We start from the raw sequence: 21485 nt of genomic DNA on the forward strand, positions 1-21485 counted from the left end.
TTATCTCCGACAATAAAGTAATAGATTATAATATTTATTTATAGTATTTGAGCAATTTAAAGACATGGGAGAATTTTTGCCAGGATCTGAAAGAATCACAGTGAGCTTGTTGACATAATATAAACCATTCTCTCTCTCTCTCTCTCTCTCCCTCCCCTCCCTCCCTCCCCTCTCTCTCTCTCTGCCACATGCCTCTCTCCAGATACTGAGTTCAGGTTAGACCTCATTCACTATATTTGATATTACTGAATTAGGTCTAACCTGAACTCAAACAGATATCATTCAAGAATTCCACTAAATCTGTTGGAGATGGAAGCAGAGTCACTTATCCAGGTAAGTCTGCTTGGTGACTATTGGTTAGTAGGCAATTTAAGATCCATGGATTAAAAAATACAGAAGATTAGGAGAGATGCTCATTTTATTGATAAAAGCCCTTTAAATGTCTGTAATCTCTCATCTCTTTCCTTATAGTTATTTTCACTAATCTAGAATATTACAATGTTACACTTTTATTTCTTGATTCAAATAGTTCTGAGACAGCATAAAATACTGTTTTATTAATCATTACAGTTTATAGCAGTACCTAGTTGATATTAACTTTAGCTGATATTCAGAAACTAAGCAGAATCAGACCTAAACTAAACTAAGCAGAATCATAATCAGTCCTTGAATACATGATCACCAAAAGAACCCAGTGATTTAAACTAAATTGGGAAGTTAAAAAAATCCCAGAAGGCAGTAATGACAAACCACTTCTACATTACTGCCAAAAACAACTTCATGGGCAGGACAGACATTTTCATGTCATCAGAGATTCTCTAGCACTTTCTCTACTATTGTTAATATGTGAATTGACTCCATTTTCTGTGTACCAAACTACTAATTAAGCAGATGTTAAAACCAATTCCTCCCTTCCAAGAAGCAACATTAAGTGTTAAAAGTATAATTCTATAATTAACTTCTCCCAAGTCAACAGCACTCAATTGGGACCTAACACCTTAAAGGACACGGAAGTGAAAAATAGAGGCTTTTTGATTACTTGGACTTTCTCTATGATGTCAGTGAGAATAATGTACAATATCTGGGTTTTCTCTGCATGCAATTAGAACAGAAGTATCAACTTCGGCTTTTCAAGTCAAGTTTTAAAAAATAAAATAAATTCAGCAAATACCTGTAAAGCATAGATTAATCATTCTGCTTAAATGCTAGTCTACTATTTGATTGTATCTTCCATGCTTTTATACAATAGTTGTCTCTTTAGTCAACTAGGGCAAGAGAGATATTTGTTTCTTTAAGCAAAAAAGAGCATCTACCAAAAGAGCTCTTCACCCTTTGTTATGTGATACTGAACACTCCCAAGGATTCTAGAATTGTTGCACAGTCATTCTAAACACCCTTGGCATCTTCATATGGGAGCTGGTCCAAGAATTTAAAGATGCACAGAAGAATTTCTAACACTCCAGCAACTGTAAAAATACAAAGATGCCATTTGAATGAAAAAGCACATTTCATATGGAGCATCAACATTACCTATACCATGTGTACATGTGTGCAGGGGTTTGCTTATCTAGAGAATGTGGGATGCATATGCCATCTATATTACTATTAAACTCTTGTGTCTGTAATCTTTCAGTAAAATGGTACACCATAGGACAAAACTTTGTCACCATAGGTTCCTCAACTAGGCTAACTTACAAAACACTGGGAGCAGTTATTCGTGAGGGAATGAAATTTGGGGAAGTTGTGGTTGGTTCAGTGCTGCCAGGCTGCTGCTACAATCACATGATCCTTGTTTTAAATTTCCAGTCACTTGAGTAATTCCTTGCTTCTTCCCTTCCTGTGGGAAGGGAAGGGAAGAGAAGGGAAATGGAATTTCTGATGCTCGTTGCCAGCGTCCCACAAGGAAATTCAATGAGGAAGATGATAGGAAATTGGAAGTCACTGCTACTCCCAAATACTTTTTGCCTACCTGTGTCTCCCTGTTCAGGTAAGGCATATCTCTTAAATAACATGTGATCCTCATTTATAATGGTCCCTGGAATCTTCTAATAAGTGAATATGAGAAGCTTACATCATACTGTCAGCCTTGACCCAACAAGTCACAGATTGTCTAGAATCTTATAAAACTGTCAAAACCAGAATTGTAAGAAATATATTAAGTTAATGCAATTCAAATACTCTTTTTCATTTGAAATCTTTTTTTATATGCTTTTCTTTATCTCCCTGCAATTTCAAAAGGGCTAAGAATTTAATTATGCAAAATCTAGGAATTTATTTCATAAACATTAACTGTCCTACTCCAATGCAAATGTTTTGGTGAAACATACTAAGAATTCTGCAAATCTATTTAAAAACACACATGTACATTTTTTCAGCATTATTAATAAATGGTATCAGAGCAGGTTAAAAATGAAAGTTAAAGTCAATGGATATTTTCAAGTATGAACATTATTTGTTGATCTGTGCATTTATGTATTTATATGGCTGCCCAAGTCATTATGTGACTCTGAAGAGTATATAAAAAACAAAAAACCTATATAATACAAAATAGTCTAGTACATTAAAACATACCATCCAATAAAATGGTGAACAGATTTAAACACTTCTACAACTCAGATACTGAGGTCTCCATTCAACCTGACTGCAAAGTATTATACATAATATATATGGCAGTGAAATTCAGAATGAAATCTAAACGCACTGTAACTCTTACCCTTAATAGGTTTTTATAATTACAATTATAAAATTATAATTTTATCATAATATGTTCAAGTTGTTCAAATTCTTATGATATATAAGATGTAGATTCACAAAAAGATACTTGCTAGATAAGAGCTTAGAGTCCTTTGAGTCAAGAATGTTTAAACTATCAGTTATTAACTTTAATATTCATGCAGGTTGCTCTTTAAAGCTGATTTTGTAAAGATAAGCAAGGAAACATAGCAAAATGAGAAAAGTAGCTTTATTAACCTTTTAACCTTCTTCATATGTTGTGTGTAGAAACTCCTTGTTTCCCACATTAAAGGTTTGAAAACTTGTTTTTCATTCTTGCTCTCCCACCACTCTTTTGAAGTTGTGTGATGTGATAGCATATCACTCTGTGTAGCACTGGCATATTCACATTTATAGTGTTATTTGCCTGTTCTTATATTGCTAATGGACATACCAAAATGCTCAGTGAACTGAATTTCCTACAGCTCATTCAAGTGGTGGACATGTTAATATTAAGCCTGTTTATAAAATCAGTGTTGTCCAAGATTGCTCTTATTTCTGTATTTGTACAATAATCTGAAAAAATCCATATGGATGGTTTAGTTAGCAAGAATGGGTCACTTTTTATCTATTCCTTTGTAAGACTCCTGTCCTTTGCTTTCTGTAACGAGATCAGGATAAGATAGAACGTCCTTTACCTGTCCTGTCTTCCCAACCATATTATAAAGTAGGGCTGGATTAAGAACTAATAACCTGTCCAAATTGCATACATTACTGTAATGCACACAGACTGTGGGCATCTACAGGGTGCAGTTTCAGAAATTTATCTCAGTGTTTCATGCATCTCCAAATCAAGAGTTAATTCAAAATTTAAACCACATTTCAATTATACAACTACTGTATGAGTGAATGACATCCAGTAACATCCCCTGGCAGAATGAAGGGTGTGACTGCAATTTATTTGGATGTGTAATTCAAACCCTAAGGATAAGAAAGAAGTAACAAAAATAAATGTCAAGTAAATGTTAGACTAGAGACAGGTACTGTTCCAATTCCAGCACTCTAAAGCCACCAAAGTTTCCCATGCCATAAAGAGATATTAAACTTTGGGCCCCATCATGCAGCAGGAGTCCTTCATAATTGCTTTGCGGGGTAACCATAATTTGGCAATTTGCCTGCAGTTTGAGTACATAATCCAAATATCCTGAATGTGCTTAAGGAAAAACAGCAAGAGGAACAATGATTGAGACCAGCAGCTGGAAAGAAAAGGGGACAAGCTCACCGAACCTCAAAGCAGTAATCCAATACTGTTAATTCTTCATCAACAACTGTTCATGTTACCCATTGAGATGAACGAAGGGAGGGATCTCAATTACCTATTTGTAAGCATAAATCAGAACTCATTTTCCATTAACACAGAACAATATGAGCTGTGTGAGCCATGTATTTTAAACCAAGACATGGACTGCACCAGATTTATAAACATATTTCATTATTATTTTCTCCTATAATGACCCATATAGAGTTTTCAAAAGAAAAATAAGATTCAGCTTTCATAATAGCAATGAGTGTCTTTTCCATTCAGCTGCAAATGTGCCTTTGGAGTGTTCTTGTAAGAAAAACTCCTTCTGCCTTCTTTTGGGAGAGGGGGTTTCAGGGAATCAAAATGCTTCCCAGCTGCTCCTAAAGTTCATTGTCTTTATTTTAATGGCTGGGGGGTGGGGAGCACATGGCACCCTGAACATGCTTGTGTTTTAAAAATGCATGGTTCATTCTATTACAGAGACACAAAGGTTTAAAAGGAAGGACAAAACCCTACTTTCCAAGGGAGCCTTTTCTGTCTAAAATTGGCCATTTCTGCTGCCAGTCTGTCTCTTGGCTGCTGAACAAAAGCCACCAGTTCCAGCATCTGTCCTCTTGTACATGTTTAATCTGCCAACTGTGCACACTACCCAACCCTCTGTGTCAATTCAAGCACATTTATCTGCCAACCACAATGATTTATCAGGGAGCTTATTTCCATGAAAGCCTGCTAAAGATGACAGTCTTTGAAGAGGACATCATGAATACCGGTAAGTATCATTTTACACACTAGCGGCTAGCCCATGTTAATTGGGATTGATATACATATTCTCATAAAAACTAGTGTCGGTTCTCCTTTTCAAGTCAAAATGAATTTAAAGAGGTTTTTTTTTCTTAACCAGGAAAAGATGAAGCTTTGCTGACATCAAATCACCTACCCATTTTTCACCATTATCTGTTTGAAAGGAAGCAGCTTTTCAAAATCAAAAGCAAGAATCCTTCATGGTCTGAAAGCTGAAAAGCTATTAGCAAGAAGCATCCAACCTACTCCTTGACTACCATTATTCCTGCTTTCTGGGGTTTCGCTCTAGATACACCTGCAAGGGTTTAAATCTTAAGATAGATTGCATGAGGCACGATGGAGTACTTCGTGCAATTTTATTCATGGACACAGGAGAGAATGATAAACTACAGAGGTCTCTAAATGCTGCTAATTTAACTCAATTTCCTGAAATAACGTCGGGAGGAGGAATTTAATTGAAACAGGTTTTAAAAACAAAAAAGCTTCAAAGCTTTGGGAGAAAGAAAGAAAAACACGGGGAAATACATAGAAATAAATACATAGAAATAAATTACCTGCTCTACTGCTCCCTTATAGCCTAACCTAAGCCTATAAAAGCCACACCATCCACTTTTGACAGCTTATTTCAATCAAGGATGTAGCCAACACAATCTTCTCCGGCCACAGGATTTTAATTTATCAGAATAACAAGAGTTGGAAGGTCCTCTAGTCCAACCCCCACCCACCCCCTCCTGCGCCTAAGCAGGAGACCCTACCTACACCATTTCTGACAGTTAGCAGTCCAGTCTCTAACTGGAGGACCGAAAGCAACACGTGCTACAAAGAAAAAAAAAGGCGGGGCACAAAGACACACACACACACACAGAGAGACCAGAAAACGCCGCTATTTGCACCACCAGAACTGGAACGACGCGCGGCCAGCGTGACAAGGACAATGCAAAAAAATTAAAAATAAAAAAAATCCCCTGTACGGACAGAGGCTTGCAGGGAGCTGGTAGCTCCGTTCACCCAGGAGAAAAGAGAGCGGGGGACCACAATCCGCCCTTAACCCCAGCGGACGCCAGAGAACAGCTCAGCCTTTAGCAGCCAAAGGGAAGCATCCTTGTCTCGGGAGGGGAAAAGGACTTTCCCGGAGCCGTTTCCTGGTCCAGTGCGACCTCCGCAGGGACTGACCGAGGCGCTGTTCGACGCCCCGCCCCAAGTACCTGCCAAGCTCTTGTGCGCTGTGTTGCCCATCGCTCCCTCCTCATTCACTCACGCCGCTCAGAGGGAGGTTGCCGAGTACGACGCTGTCGGAGCTGCACCGCGCTCTGAATCAGGGCCATTGACGGCCCCAGGGACGGAGTGAGCCACCGGCGGTTCCCGGCTGGGCTGCTCCTTCGCTCGGTGTTTCCCTGCCCAGAACCCGGAGCGGCACTGAATGCACCCCCGGCAGCCAGCAGCTCCCCCGTGGCCGGGGCCGCCTCCTCTGAAGGGTTGGCTGAGGGCTGACAGCCCAACCCTTTTCTCCGCCCAGCCGGGGTGGAGTCCGCCGTGCACGCATTGTTTGAAAGTTGGCAGCCGCCTGCCTGCCGCCTGGCATGAACGTAAGGCGGGACCGCTGCGCTGAAGCGAAGGGGCAAAAGCAGAGGCGATTGTGTCGTCACAATGCGCGCGAGGGGAGGCGGGCAGGCAGGCTCGCTGGCTGCGGGAAGGTCGACTTCGTTGGGGAAGGGGGGGGGGCAACCTCCGGTACCTTAGAAAGCTATTCTCCAAGGGTGAGGGAGGAATGGGCGCCCTTGGGGCCAGACACATTCGGCTGAAAAGCCAAGCATTGTTCACAGTTCCAGGCCGTATTTGGGGAGGGGGGGGCAATTTTGTGACCATTGATCATTTGCAGGTATCTCGGCCGAGGGAAGCCTATAGAATTGCTGCGTCCTTAAGCATGTTATGGCGAATGGCCAGGGCCGGATTTAGATGAAAAGAGGCCCTAGGCTATTCCACTTATGAGGCCCTTTCACCTATAGTGAAAGTGTAATTTTAATTTTGCTAACAATTTGAATGTAGGCCCCTCTTGATCTTGAGGCCCCCTCTTGATCTTGAGGCCCTAGGCTGAAGCCTAGTTAGCCTATAGGAAAATCCGGCCCTGCGAATGGCCATTCATTCAGTCCATCTTCGCCTTGAGGCGGCTTCTCTGTCTTGCAGTTCAATGAAAGTGTATTTCGACAAAACCGTGTCCAATTCAGTCGATTTCAGCCACTAACCCACTCCTTAAAACACAACGGGTCTCCCTATCTCTTCCTCTGTGACCCACCACATTACAAAAAAGATGTTGAGACATTGGAAAAGGTGCAGAGAAGAGCAACTAAGAGGATTAAAGGTCTGGGGACTAAACCGTGTAAAGAAGGGTTGCAGGAACGGGGTATGGCCAGTCGACAGTAAAGGACTCTGGGTGACATGATAGGGGTATTCCAGTATGTGAGAGGCTGCCACAAAGAAGATTCAGCTTATTTTCCAAAGCACCAGAAGGCAAGACAAGAAACAAGATGGAAACTAATCAAGAAGAGAAGAAACCGGGAATTAAGGAGAAACTTCCTAACAGAACAATTAACCAGTGGAACAGCTTGCCTTCAGAAGCTGTGGGTGCTTTTTAAGAAGAGAGTGGCCAGTCATTTGAAATTGTATAGGATCACCTACTTGAGCAGGGGTTGGACTAGAAGACCTCCAAGGCCCCATCCAATTCTATTCTGATTTGAGAGCAAGTGGTACTTATATCTGAACTGCCTAGAGGAGGCAAGTCAAACAGCAGTTAGAAAAGGTACATATCACAAAAGAAATAAAACAGTTTGAGAATGCTAAATGAAGCACTTATACCCTGCCATTGTAGCTAGGGTGATCAAAATCACTAAAAGAACATAAGAGGTGAAACACTCTAACTATAATTTTACATACAGATGTCAGTACACAAATGCCAAAAATTTGTACATTGCCTTTTTGTGTTGATTTTGCCTAGAAGTGCACATATTTCTTTGTGGTGGTTGCATGTCTCAATAGCAAAAAATTCACATTACCTTATGAGCTATCAGCAAATACTGAGGTCAGCCAAAATTTCCAAGACAGTAACTTAGTACCAAATTAATTATATTCTTTTAAGTCTCTATTATATAGAATACATTCATTTTTTTAAAAAAAATATTAAAAGTTAAATCGTCCTTGAGAACCATCTTTAGGTTTCCCATACTCAACATTTTATATTTCTTTTCCATCCATGACTATTAAAAATGGAACCGATTCTAAAATAATCAGCATGCCAATTATTCTGAAATGGCTTTTATTGAAAGTATAGGATATAAAATGTTATAAATTATGCAGGGATAGAAAATGTTGGGAAAACCAGTTATATGGTTAATGCACCAGGTTAGAAACTGGGAAATTGTGAGTTCCAGTCCTACTTTAGGCCCAAAATCAGCTGGGTGACCGTAAGCCAGTTACTCTCACTCAGCTCTAGGAAGGAGGCAATGGCAAATTGCTTCTGAAAAACGTTGCCATGAAAACTGCAGGGACAAGGACTTGTCCGGGTAGTTGCTGGGAATCAAGAGTGACTTGGCAGAAAAAGAAAAAAAGGGGAGGGTTAATACAAAAAATGAATATTGTTCCACAATAATTTAATAAAACCAAATGCTTTTAACTGAATAGTTACAGAAAAGCAAGTATATCAGCTGTGATAAAGTTAAAATTATCACTGGAAAGGTACTGTGTTACGTCAAATGGCTGTACTACAGTACGTAGTTAAGTATGTGTGGGAGGGAGATTGTTTTTTTATACATTTAAGTCAGTCTTGATTCTTGGTGATTTGTCCATGTGTTTTGCTTGGCCAAATTTTTTGGAAAGGGTTTGCCTTTGCCTTTCTTGGGCTGAGAAGGAGTGACTAGCCCAGATATGCAACTAGTTTCATGCTTAAGATAAGGCTAGAACTCAGTCTCCCAGTTTCTAGCCTGCTGCCTTAAGCTTTTTCCTTTAACTACTACACCAAACTGGATCGCTTAATACTGGTAGGTTTAGTCAGATAATTTTACATGTATCACATGATACAGTAGTTATTTCAGTTTTCTGTGCAAGGTGACCTTATGCATTGTTTTTTTAATTAGAAGTTAAATGCCACTTTCTGTTAAGTGCACAACCGTGTCCTAGGGACGTTAAATTCAGAAAAATAATCCTATTCCATTCAACTAGACTTGTTCCATTTTTTTGTGAATAGGCTTCCAGCTTTATAGAGTAATATATGCTCTTTATTTGAAGATATGGTTTGCTATTCAATCAAGGAGGTCATAAGAATGAATTTTAATAATAAGTTACTGGGAATATGCATGATAAAATGCAACACATAACAAAGCTGCATTCATTTTGTCCTGGTTTTCTATCACAGCGGCCCCCAACCTTTTTGGTACTAGGACTGGTTTCATAGAAGACAATTTTTCCATCGACTGGAGAAGGAGGAGGAGGACAAGCACACAACCTAGATCCCTCGCAGGCACAGTTTTCAGTAGGGTTCGCGCTTCTATGAGAATCTAATGCCTGATGATCTAAGGTGGAGCTGAGGGGGTAATGCTAGTACTGGGGAACAGCTGCAAGTACAGATGAAGCTTTGCTCACTCACTCTACCGCTTGCCTCTGTGCGGCCCAGATCCTAATAGGTCACAGATCAGTACTGATCCATGGCCCTGGGGTTGGGGACCCCTGTTCTATAGCTGGTCCCAACTTGGTACCTTCCAAATGCATTGGTACAGCAATTCCTAGACTGGGAAACTCCAGTGTTTCTCGTTAGAATTACTGAGAATTTGAGTGGCTTCAAACATTAATATGACTGAGTTCTTTAGGTTGTATCAACCTGTAAGCAAGAATTATTAAATATTAGATAATATGCTAAATAAAAAACATCAGTCCCAATCATAGAGTTCTTGAGGGTGTGATTTGATACCATACAGCATGACGCAGAATTACATATATACTATGTTATCTAACAATTTAATATTTAATCTCACTAATCCAGGCCTTATCTTGTAAAAACAATTACATCAGTGCATGGAAAAATTGCCAGATCAAAAGCATCTCATTAGCAACAATTGTTAGTACTGTACTGTGTAATATACTGCTCAAAAGAATAAAGGGAACACAAGCAGAAGACATCCGAGATCTGAATGAATGAAATAGCCTTATTAAATACTTCGTTCTTTACATACCGTAGTTTATACACTGCTCAAACAACTAAAGGGAACACAAAACTACTGTATGTAACGAACAAAGTATTTAATAAGGCTATTTCATTCATTCAGATCTCGGATGTCTTCTGCTTGTGGTTCCCTTTATTTTTTTGAGCAGTGTATATATGACTATATTTTGGTTGATATGGGTTTTTGTTTTTTTGCCTGATACTAGTTGAAATCAACTCAATTATTTTTTTTCCAAAATTAGAAAAGTCAGTGTTACAGTTTTGTAAGTTAAAAGGATGACTGTTTTTCCTAGGACATTTTGATTTGGGAGTGGGGGGGCAGAATGTAAGTACAATAGGAGTGAATATTTCTCACATCTTGGCTTTACACGGACATGATCATCTGGTCGTCTTGACAAAAATACCAAGGTGCTTTATCATTGTCTCTTCAAGAATCCCCCGCACTCCCCAGTTTTGGCCTCCTGCCTACAGCCCTGAGATTTCCTGGTAGTATCCTCCTAAGTACTAGCCAGGTGCAATCTTACTATTTTTTCTTTCAACATCAGCCAAAATTGGCTAGGTGCTGCCACCTGTGTTGTAGAATCTGAATTAATACAATGAAACTTGCCCAAAGCAGTTTATACAGCAACAAATAAATCTCCAGGAAAGAAAAAGGATAGGGAAAAGGGAAGTGGGGATAGGAAAATATTCTTCATTAAAAACATAGGGGTTGTTGCAGAAGAGAAAATCCCCTATAGCTATTACACACATTGAAAGAAGTAGATGAGAGATACATTATGAGGCTTAATAAAAAACAGTTTGTAGTTGTTTTCCAAGGAATAAATAAACCACATGGTTTCTTTTTATACAAGCCCATGAAGCCTGGAAGAATGTGCTCCACACTTTATATTTCTACTTTGTAATTTTCAACTAGACCCTTAAAAAATTAAAAGAGTTATTTAGAAAGGTATTTATTTAATGCTTGCAATATATGAGGAATTTCACATCTTCTAATACTAATATTAGTTCTATACAATAAACTTAACTTTTCAGGAATTTATTTTTGGTAAAACAAAAAAGAAAAAAAAAGAAAAGACCTACATTTTGGAACGCAAAACTTCCTCAAAGTCTTTTGTTAACAAAACTTGGATAAATACAGAAGCTTAATTCAAATAATAATGAAATATTATTGAAACAAGGATATAAATAAGCATGAAACTAAAGTAATATCTCTGTAATTTTACAAATTTGTCCCTGAATTAAGTTCATTCATCCCTATTATATTTTGCATGTTTAGAAATAAAAATAGCAACCTGAATTGTTACTCCAACATTTCTTTTGATAATCCATTTTTATATCAATATAAATGTATTCATTTGGGTGCAATGGTTTATCATTTATCATGCAATGTTTATACATTTATACTTTAAATATATCTGTAAGCCCCACAAAGAGCCTAGAAACATTCTTCAGATTTTGCTTTAAATTAAAATTAAAAGAATCTGAACAAATTTTGAACAGTCAAATGGAGCACGGAACTTGACAGGCACCACAAGCCATAGACATCACCAAAATGTTAGATTTAAAAAACATAAATGGAACAGACATTATATATTTACATACCAGGAAGCCATGAATATTTTCAGCATCCACAACAGAACTGCTTAAATATAGCATCAACAGCATAATCATAAGCCACCCAAATTTAATAAGTAATTAGCATGAAATGCCATTTAAACATGATGATTCAAAGCAGCTACTTCTAAATGTTCTATTGCCATGGAGAAGAGAGAGAGAGATGTCACATTATGGTTTTAGCATATCAGGCGAACAAAATTTCTCTAGTCTGAAATGGTTTGTATAAATAGTCTTGCAACAAAAGATACATTATAGAGTGTTCATATTCAGTATTACAGTCCGACACACTTTTTCAGAGCAGTACATTTCATTTCTTGTCCACCCTTCTCATCCTTACCTTTTGTTTTCTGCATTCAAAAATCAGCTAACATTCTGTAGCTAATTGAAGATGTTGAATTCTTTTTAAAGTATATATTTTATAAAATGTTACATAATTTTTCAATAAGATTATATAAATAAACAGGAAAAACAAACCAGGAAGGAGATAAAAGTATAAAATACAAATTAAATCAACATGTATTTACAAATGCATGATGATGTTTCCCAATATATTGTTAGCTGGGAATAACTGAACACATATGATACATTATATCAGTGAAAATTGCTATGAGGGTCTAAGCAAAGTATAAATATCAGTAATCATGTCCACATATATGTGTAATCACTGTATAAATCACTAATTGAGATTATACACTACAGTAAATACTATTCATACTTCGAAAGATCTGTTCTGATTTGGAAACTCTACAAATTGAGCTGTAGATTCTAAGTGTAGAGAAATCCAAAATCTGGATTTGGTACAAATCCATGTATTAAATTGTGGTCTAGCAATGGTTTCCGATTTGAGTTAGATTCTGGGTCAGATTTACTTTTAAGATACAAAACTGTTCTAGACACTGAAGCTTACTGCTACAACTTGGTTAGTCATTCATTAATTGGAACCAAACAATAACAAAAGCATATAGAATTTGCAGTACTTAAAATGTATAAAGCTCATTCAATATACTTTGAGGGAATATACCATATAGTAAAGTTTAATAAAAACATTGCAGGTTGAAATGGGAATTCAATTCAGTTTTCAAGATTTGTTTCATTTTGATATAAATCATTTCCCAGAATTGTCGATCTTTACAATACTGCCACCAGATGTGAAAGAATAATCTGAACAGGTGATTACAGTTCCAGAAATTTTTAGATAAAGAATTGTCCATTTTAGTGATCAGAATTATACAAGTTACGTATAGTTTACAACATTAAACCATCTAATACCAATTTCTTTCAGCTAACATTCAGGGTAAATATATTCTTCTACTGAAATTCCCATTGTGCACTTCTAAATTCTGCATTCATTTGGCTATACAATCTTTGAGTTGTTTTGTTTCTGAGTCATACTTCACCAGCAATTTATAAATAAGGCCCAGCAGATGTTCCAAATTACATGTTATAAAATTCTCCAATTCAACCAAGCCTGTAAGGGTTGCCCCTTATTTCTGAAATTCTTTTGATACCACACTACATATCTGAATGCACTAAAAACAGTCGGATGAAAAGACCACTCAGTGGGAAATAAGAGCCTCAAAAATATTCTTCCCATCTTATTAATAATCGTATTTTGCAATCTAAATCCATTGTTTCCTTTCCACTGAGCAAATTTATGTTTTCCTCTTTATTAAAAACAAACATTTTATAATGAAACCGGGGAGGGGGGGAAATCTGGGCTCGTGCTTTCCTATATTTAACCCAGACATTCAATACATTAATTTTGATTGCATGATCTCTTAACAAATTGTTTGTTTCTGTTTGTGTCAGTCCAGAGATACTTATGCAGACCATCTGGAAGTCTTGCACCTTCTATAGAGGTAGCTGGACTTTAAGGAAATGCAATCTACTGCGTAATCCACATTACGCAACTTGCACGACAGTACAATATAAAAATTGGAAATGCTAGTCCACCTTGCCTTTTTGAATCCAAACATCTTGAACTCTAATTAGCTTAGTTTCTTTAGAGCGATTCTACTTTTGAAGAGTAGTTTAAGCAATTTACTCGTTAAAGTTATAGATCCTTTTTGGTTGTCTTCAATTAGTAACAAAGCTTGTATGAGATCCAGAACATGTATTGGAAGCCTAAAAATACTGAAAATGATGAAATACTTAGTGATGTAGTTTGTTAAAGAGCTCAAGAAGCAGAATACCAGTCCATCAAAATCATATAGGCTAGATTGTGCATCTATATTGTCAAAACAAGTAGTTACAATACATAGAAAGAAATTAGAGTGCAAAACACAGCAAAAATTACTTAGGGTTGCCCATGCATTTTTATCATAAGAGCTCATATAATAAAATTGATATCTACCTAGTCGATCTTTTCATATTTCAACAGTAAAGCTACTCTGCTCATATAAATGAGTTGGCCTTTAATCAACAATGCTGGGAGGTCTTTTTTTTTTTAAAAAAGAACCAATAGGCTTTCTAAAGCTATTTAGTGTTATATGAGTTGTATACAGAGATCTTGCTGGAATTCATTTCCAAAGTCAGGAAGAAGACTATGTTTTTACTTTTTTGCAATCCTTAGCTTTCATTGCACTGTAACTTTCTAACATTTATTTGTGAAAATATAAAGCACACAGGAAATATTCTACCAAGAAAGAGCTCAACACAAAGCAATAATGCAGATAAATATTATTTTGGCTTATTGTGTTTATATGCTAATTTTTCTCCAATTTCTTACATTCTTCCTAAATTTTTAGCCCTTTTTGTCATAAGACATTTGACAAAAAGTTTGGAATAAAGATGGACAACCATTTTAAAAGACAACAGAAGCCACTCTGTAAGGTGTTTGTTTTAAGAAGCTATAGCACCTCAAAATATGTGTTGGTTGATCATAGTGGCTGGAGATGATCAGAAGGTATGCATCAGAAGGGAACCACAGACAATTTCATGTAATACTGAAACATGTTGCTCCAGCTATGCCATCAATAAGTTTGCTTATGAATATGCCATCACAAAAAAAAAAATGCTTTCAAGATGCCATTGCCTTTTTGCAGCCAATTGAACACACTCTTTTCAAGAGACTGAAAGCAGGCTAAAAGGATTGATTTGCATCTATCTGTAAAGAACTGGAGAAATAAAGAGAATAAAGATCTGTAAAAAAAAAAACCCTAGAGAAATAAAGAGAATGGATCTGAAGTATCTATTAAGTTCTGGTTGTTTGGGAGGATAAATGTATGTATATGTGCAGATACTCCCACCATTAAAACAGTCTGGAGAGGTTTGCAGCAGGTGCAAATCTGTACAAACTTTGACGAAAAAGTCGAAGGTTTGTAGTAATAAGTGGCCACAATTCAGCGGATGAAGATGGAAAAGGATTTATCAGTTCAAAGAAAGCAAGCTGTACAACAGAAGCAGACACTGGAAAAAAGGAAGGCAGACAATAGAGCAGCATACTGGATGAGAATATAAACCAACAGCATAGCGAAAAGGAACATCTCAAAGCATTAGGTGAGAATAACTGGATGAGGGTAATAACCAAAAGCAAAAGTTATAGATTATTCTGTAGTGCCAGAACTCCAAAACAACTTTCAGGCCCTCACAGAAGCAGCTTTTAAAAGATCAAAAGAAGAAAAAGGGGCACTTGCGTGATGAGGGAGAATGGAGGTTCCCCAAAGGGCAGATAAAATGCAGCCAAGAGAATGAGCAAACTACTGGCTTGTAAAGCATGTTTCAACTATTTAAAATCTTTATTATCAGTGCACAACATATGTACAATAAGATTGGTTGAGCTCCCTCAGTGCACCCCCCCAACACAATACAATTCACAGTGAAGACAGAAAATCCCTAAACCAGTAAACTATATTAACAACCTCCAGGCCTATTGCATTAGTGTGAACATGTTACACGTTGTGCCAGCCCTACTAGATGTTATTTTGCATTCAGGAGTCTGACAGCCCATGAATAAAAACTATTCTTCAGCCTGTTTGTGCGGCTGGCTATGCTTCTATATCTCCTTCCCAATGGTAGGAGGATGAAGAAGTGGTGACCAGGGTGTGAGTCATCCCTGAGGATTTTCCTAATTCTTCTAAGGCAGCGAGCCCTAGTGATCTCATCTAGTGGTATCAGGGGACAGCCCACAATGTTTGTGCTGTGCTCACCACCTCTGAAATGTTTTTCTATCCGCGGCTGTCAAACCGGCATGCCATACCATGATGCAATAAGTGAGGACACTTTCTATTGTGGACCGGTAAAAAGAGGTTATCAGTTATTGTTCCACCCTGTTTTTACGCAAGACCCTAAGGAAATGGAGAGTCTGTTGGGCCTTCCTGGCCACCGGGATCATGTTGTTTTTCCAGGTGAGGTCTTCACTGAGATGGACTCCCAGGAATTTAAAGGAGGAAACTCTCTCTACACAGCCTCCCTTGATGTAAAGTGGGGCGGGTTCCTCTCTCTCTTCCTTCGGAAGTCCAACACCATCTCCTTGGTCTTGCTGATGTTCAGGTGCAGGTTGTTTTTTAAGCACCATGTGGATATTTTTTGAACCTCCCCCCTGTACGCTGTTTCATCTCCACATGTAATAAGACCCATTACGGTGGTGTCATCTGCGAATTTGATGATCACAGTAGATGGGTCAGATGATACACAATCATGTGTGTAGAGTGAATACAGGTAGGGACTAAGCACACAGCCCTGTGGGGAGCCAGTGCTAAGCTTCAGGGAGGTGGATACGACAGACCCAACCCTCACTGTTTATGGCCGGTCTCTCAGAAAGTCTTTGATCCAGTCGCAGATGAAAGAGGGAAAATCCAAGTCAGTCAGCTTTTCGATAAGGATGCTCAGCAGAATGGTATTGAAGGCTGAGCTATAGTCTGTGAAAAGCACCCTGACATAGTTCCCGGTTTCTCCAGATGGCTCGCTACAGAATGTAAAGCAGTAGCTATGGTGTCGTCTGTCAATCTGTTCCCTCTGTAGGCAAACTGATGTTTGTCGAAGTCCAGTGGGAGGCATGTCCTAAGGTGTTGGAGAACCAATCTCTCGAAGCATTTCATCACTACAGACGTTAATGCAATGGTTCTGTAGTCATTTAGGCAGTTAATTGCTGTTTTCTTCGGGACTGGGACAATAGTGGCTGCTTTTAAGCATGATGGAACAAAGGCCGTTTGCAGGGACATGTTAAAGATCCTTGTCAGGACCCCTGCTAATTGATCGGCACAATTCTTTACCACTATCCCCAGCACCCCATCTGGGCCTCCAGCTTTGCTAGGATTCACAGCCTTCAATACAGCTCTCACTTGGTGTTCGTAGAGAGTGAGGGGCTGGGAATCAGAAGGCTGGCGGGCAGCGGCTAGAGGATCTGGTCTTTTCACCTCATAGTGGGCAAAGATGATGTTCAACTCTTCCACCAATGAGGCATCAATGTTGACCGTGTTCCTCATGTTGCCCTTATAGTTAGGTGCTGCAGTTCCTGCCACACGTGCTTCAGGTTGTTATCTGCCAGATGGTTCTCCACCTAATGTTTGTATTGTTGTTTTGCCATCTTAATGCCTCTTCTAAGGTTTGCCCTGGCCTCTCTATAAGAGGCACTGTCCCCTGCCTTAAAGGCAGAATCTTGGGGTCTCAGAAGCATCTGTACCTCTGCAATCATCCAGGGTTTACAATTCTCATAGACTTTGATGCACTTATCCGTTGTTACGCTGTAAGTACACGCTTTGATGTAAGAGAGTATGACATCAGTGTATTCATGCAGATCGTGATGCTCAAATACACTCCACTCAGTAGTTTTAAAACAGTCCTGCAGCTTACTGAGGGAACCCTCTGGCCAGGTTTTAATCATTTTCATGGCTGGCTGAGTTCTTTTCCTGAGAGGGACATATTTCGGGCATAACAGGAGTAAAAGATGGCCGAATGTACCCAGGTGGGGGAGGGGGATTGCTCTGTATGCCTGTGCCAGGTTAGACTACACACAGTTTAAAGTGTTTTTCCCTCTGGTGGAGAACTGTACATACTGCACAAACTTAGAGAGAACTGTCTGTAGACATGCTTGATTGAAGTCCCCAGACACAACAAAAGCATCAGCCACCCCAGTCATGACAAAAGCACCGTCTGGATGAGTTTGCTGCTGCCTGGAGATGACGTCATATAGCTTAGTTGCCAACCAGGAGGAAGGATCTTAGTGGATAGGAGAGATTTGGTTTTGCTTCAGATACGTCAAATCAAGAATGGCAAGGTTCTTTAGCAGACTTTGGAAGAGATGGAAATGAAAACATTGAACTAAGGATCCCAGATAATATTGTGCATTATAGAAAAGTGTGTTGATGAAACTAGACCTCTTAAACTACTTAAACTACTCAAATAATAATAATAAAAAACACACTGTCTTATAAAGTTTGTGGCCTTCGTTAAGGTAAAGATAAAGGTTCCCCTCACACATATGTGCTAGTCATTCCTGACTCTAGGGGGTGGTGCTCATCTCTGTTTCAAAGCCGAAGAACCAGCGCTGTCCGAAGACATCTCCGTGGTCATGTGGCCGGCATGACTAAACGCCAAAGGTGCATAGAATGCTGTTACCTTCCCACCAAAGGTGGTCCCTATTTTTCTACTTGCATTTTTTACGTGCTTTCGAATTGCTAGGTTGGCAGAAGCTAGGACAAGTAATGGGAGCTCACCCCATTACGCGGCACTAGGGATTCGAACCACTGAACTGCCAACCTTTCGATTTACAAGCTCAGTGTCTTAGCCATTAAGCCACCACGTCCCTTCATTGTTTATATATTATATATATGTTTATATATTGGCCTTCATTGTTTATATACTAATGTTCAGGGAATGTGAAATACACAAGATGAGCTCTTAGCATAGAAAAGCAAGAGCATATATGATTTAATACCAATAGCAACTACTTGATATAGCAACTGCCATAATAGAGAGAGAGGGAGAGAAGGAGGGAGAGAGTATTGTCAGATGGATGCTAATTTTATATATTTTATATCATATTTCGTTGTTTTAAATTGTGAACTACTGAGACTTGTTCTGGAGCAGCATTTAAATCTAAATAAACAGCATGGAATAGAACTGCTAGTTTTTGCTGTGCGTGGGGATAACATTCAATATATATGTATGTATATATGCATATATAGTTTAATTTGTAAATTGCCCAGAGTCTTAGGATTCTAGATCATATCATAAAAATCAGCATGTTGAAAGCAGTACAATTACCACAAATAAATATGGATTTTTCAAGGACAAATCTTGGGATCTTAATCTCATTTTTAAGTAGATGCACAGTTGGCTAAAAAAATTCTGAAAGAATAGTATTGAAAAAGATAAAAGAGTAACCTTATCCAAACAGTAGCTGTATAGATAGCTGATGTATAGGGGTCTAAACAAAATTTCAAAATGCCAAAAAATGTACTTATGTCAAAATTTTGATTTTTTAAAAATTGTAATATATGGCTATGAAAAAAAAAAAAGATCTTTGAATTGTGATGCTGGATAACATTGATGAGAATACCTTATACCACAAGAAGAACAAATTATTTAATACTAAAGCAAATCCGGATCACTCACTGGAAGCATTGATAAGTAATTCTAAGCTTAAATATTTTAGACATATAATACAAATACTTAAGGTACAATACAAGAGCCGGATGCTAGAAAAACTGAAGGCAGTTCAGAAAAGAGGCTTACACAAAACCTGGTGGGTAGTTGGATCATTGATGACACAAGCATGAGTTCACCAAAATTAAAAAGAAAAGCAATTCTTTAAGACAGTCCTGGTGAAATCACATGATAAAGAAGGTGGTAAAGAAAGAGGTGATAAAGAATCAGAAGTGAGTATTGACAAAAAATAAAATGGAGTGCCCCAATGTCTTTGTTCTTATATTCAGCATTTTTTAATTAATGATTTGGATGGAAAGACAGAAGGAATATATATCAGGTTTGCAGATGATGAAAAATTGGATAAAATAGATAAAAGTCCTGAAAAACAGAAGTAAAATCCACTGGAGGGAATGTACTAGAAGTAAAAGCTAATAGAGAGAAATGCAAAGTTCTTTACTTAGGAAACAAAAAACAAAAGGAATGATATAGGATTAATATTTGGCTTGTTAATACCACTTTGCAAAAGAGATACTAGAATAGTAGTTAACTGTAAATTGAATATAAATTCTCTATGTCATGAGATGCAAAGAAGGCAAATGAACTTTTAGGCTGCACCAAAAGACAGGAAGTAATCACTCCACTCCATTCTGCTTTGTTTAGATTCCCAATTTAAGGACTGTGTCCAGTTCTGAGCATGATACTTGAAAGATTCTGAGAAATTGGAACAGAGAGAGAAGGGCAATTGTAATAATCTGGAGACTATAAACTATGTACCATAATGGCTCTGGATGTCTTCAGTCTTGAGAAAAGACAATTGAAAGGGAATTTAATAACACTCTGTACATACCTGAGAAGATGTTATATAGAATATTCAAGAGCTGACTTTTTTATTCCAAAATATGAGAAATAGAATAATGGATATATTATAAGGAGGAAGATTTTAACAGAGTATTAAGAGACAATACTTGTAATAGTATAAGCATTTCAGCAAAGGAGCCATATGCCCAGGAAGCTAGTTGATTCTCCTTCATTGGATGGGCTTAAGGCAGTGGTTCTCAACCTTCCTAATGCCGCGACCCTTTAATACAGTTCCTCATGTTATGGTGACCCCCAACCAGGGGTGGGTTCTAAATTTTTTTTACTACCGGTTCTGTGGGCGTGGCTTATTTTGTGGGCGTGGCTTGGAGGTCATGTGACTGGGTGGGCGTGGCTAGCTGGTCATGTGACCAGGTGGCCATGGCTATGTGTATAGGGACTACTCAGAGGGCTGAAAAAAGTCATTTCTGACAGGTCCTCGCACTTTTGACTGGTCCTCACACTTATGACCATCCTCACATTTATGCCTGTGCAGCATTCTTAACAACCGTGTCACTCATTTCACAACTGCTTCTCTTCACCATGGTGACAAGATAGGGCAAAAACATAAATTGTGAGGACAGTCGTAAGTTCGAGGACTGGTCAAAAGTGCAAGGACCAGTCAAAAATAACTTTTTCAGCCCTCTGAGTAGTCCATATGCATAAAAGGATACAGCAATAGAGAGGGATGAAGGAAGGGAAGGGAAATTAGAGTAGGAGTGAGGGTAAGAGAGGGAGGAAGAGAGGAGGAGAAGGAGAAAGGAAGAGAAAGTAGGGAGGAGAAGAAGTGGGGAAGAGAAAGTAAGAAGGAAAGAAAAGAGAGAGGTGGTAGGTTTGAGGAGAAAGATTGCTGTACAATAAAAAAGATGAAAGGGAAGAAAGCCAACCCCAAACAAATATAAAGATATTAAGATAAAAATGAATTGTTAAACTTTAAAGAATAAAAGAGAACAAATAGGAATAAATAACAATAATTAGAAACACACATACAAACATACAACGTATTTTCTTTGGACAGAGTATTTGTCCGGTCCACAAATTTAAACAGTTGTAGGAGGTTAGCACCCACCCCTTTCCTAGAAGAATGAAATATTTTGGGAAATATTAAAAAGGCAGAATATTATATTTCCCTGGATGAGAAATGGAGAAGCATATTTTACAGACAAAGCAACTCCCACCTTCCTGCCCCCCACCCTTTGTTAATGGGCCAGAGGCAGAAAGTCAATCCTTTGTCAAAGGACATTTGCAACACAATAGCAACAGAAACTAACACAATGGGCCCCATCAAGCCATGTGATCCTGTCCACCATTAAAACATCTTTCCAAACAGTCTCCATGTTTCCAGTGTCTTTTTCCCCACTTGGAGCAGAACCCAGAAGGATATTTCTTCCAACACAG

The 21485-nt window shown here is 38.3% G+C and overlaps 1 protein-coding gene across 3 annotated transcripts in view; it reads right to left on the bottom strand.

Annotated features, from left to right (window-relative positions):
- NEURL1B (neuralized E3 ubiquitin protein ligase 1B) overlaps positions 1-21485 on the bottom strand; it is a 227578-nt gene that overhangs the window by 51481 nt on the left and 154612 nt on the right. The window contains exon 1 of one of the 3 annotated variants that reach the window (XM_034405536.3): positions 6075-6390. The exons of 1 other annotated variant lie outside the window; for it this stretch is intronic. In XM_034405536.3, coding sequence (XP_034261427.1) covers positions 6075-6141 — 67 coding nt within the window. In that variant the 5' untranslated portion in view covers positions 6142-6390. Of the gene's footprint in view, positions 1-6021; positions 6391-21485 lie in introns of those variants that run through there. One more of the 3 variants, XM_034405543.3, reaches the window with a different exon arrangement.

This window comes from Pantherophis guttatus, chromosome 2 (assembly GCF_059756535.1).
Source record: "Pantherophis guttatus breed Tessera chromosome 2, ASM5975653v1, whole genome shotgun sequence".
Taxonomy (NCBI): Eukaryota; Metazoa; Chordata; class Lepidosauria; order Squamata; family Colubridae; genus Pantherophis; species Pantherophis guttatus.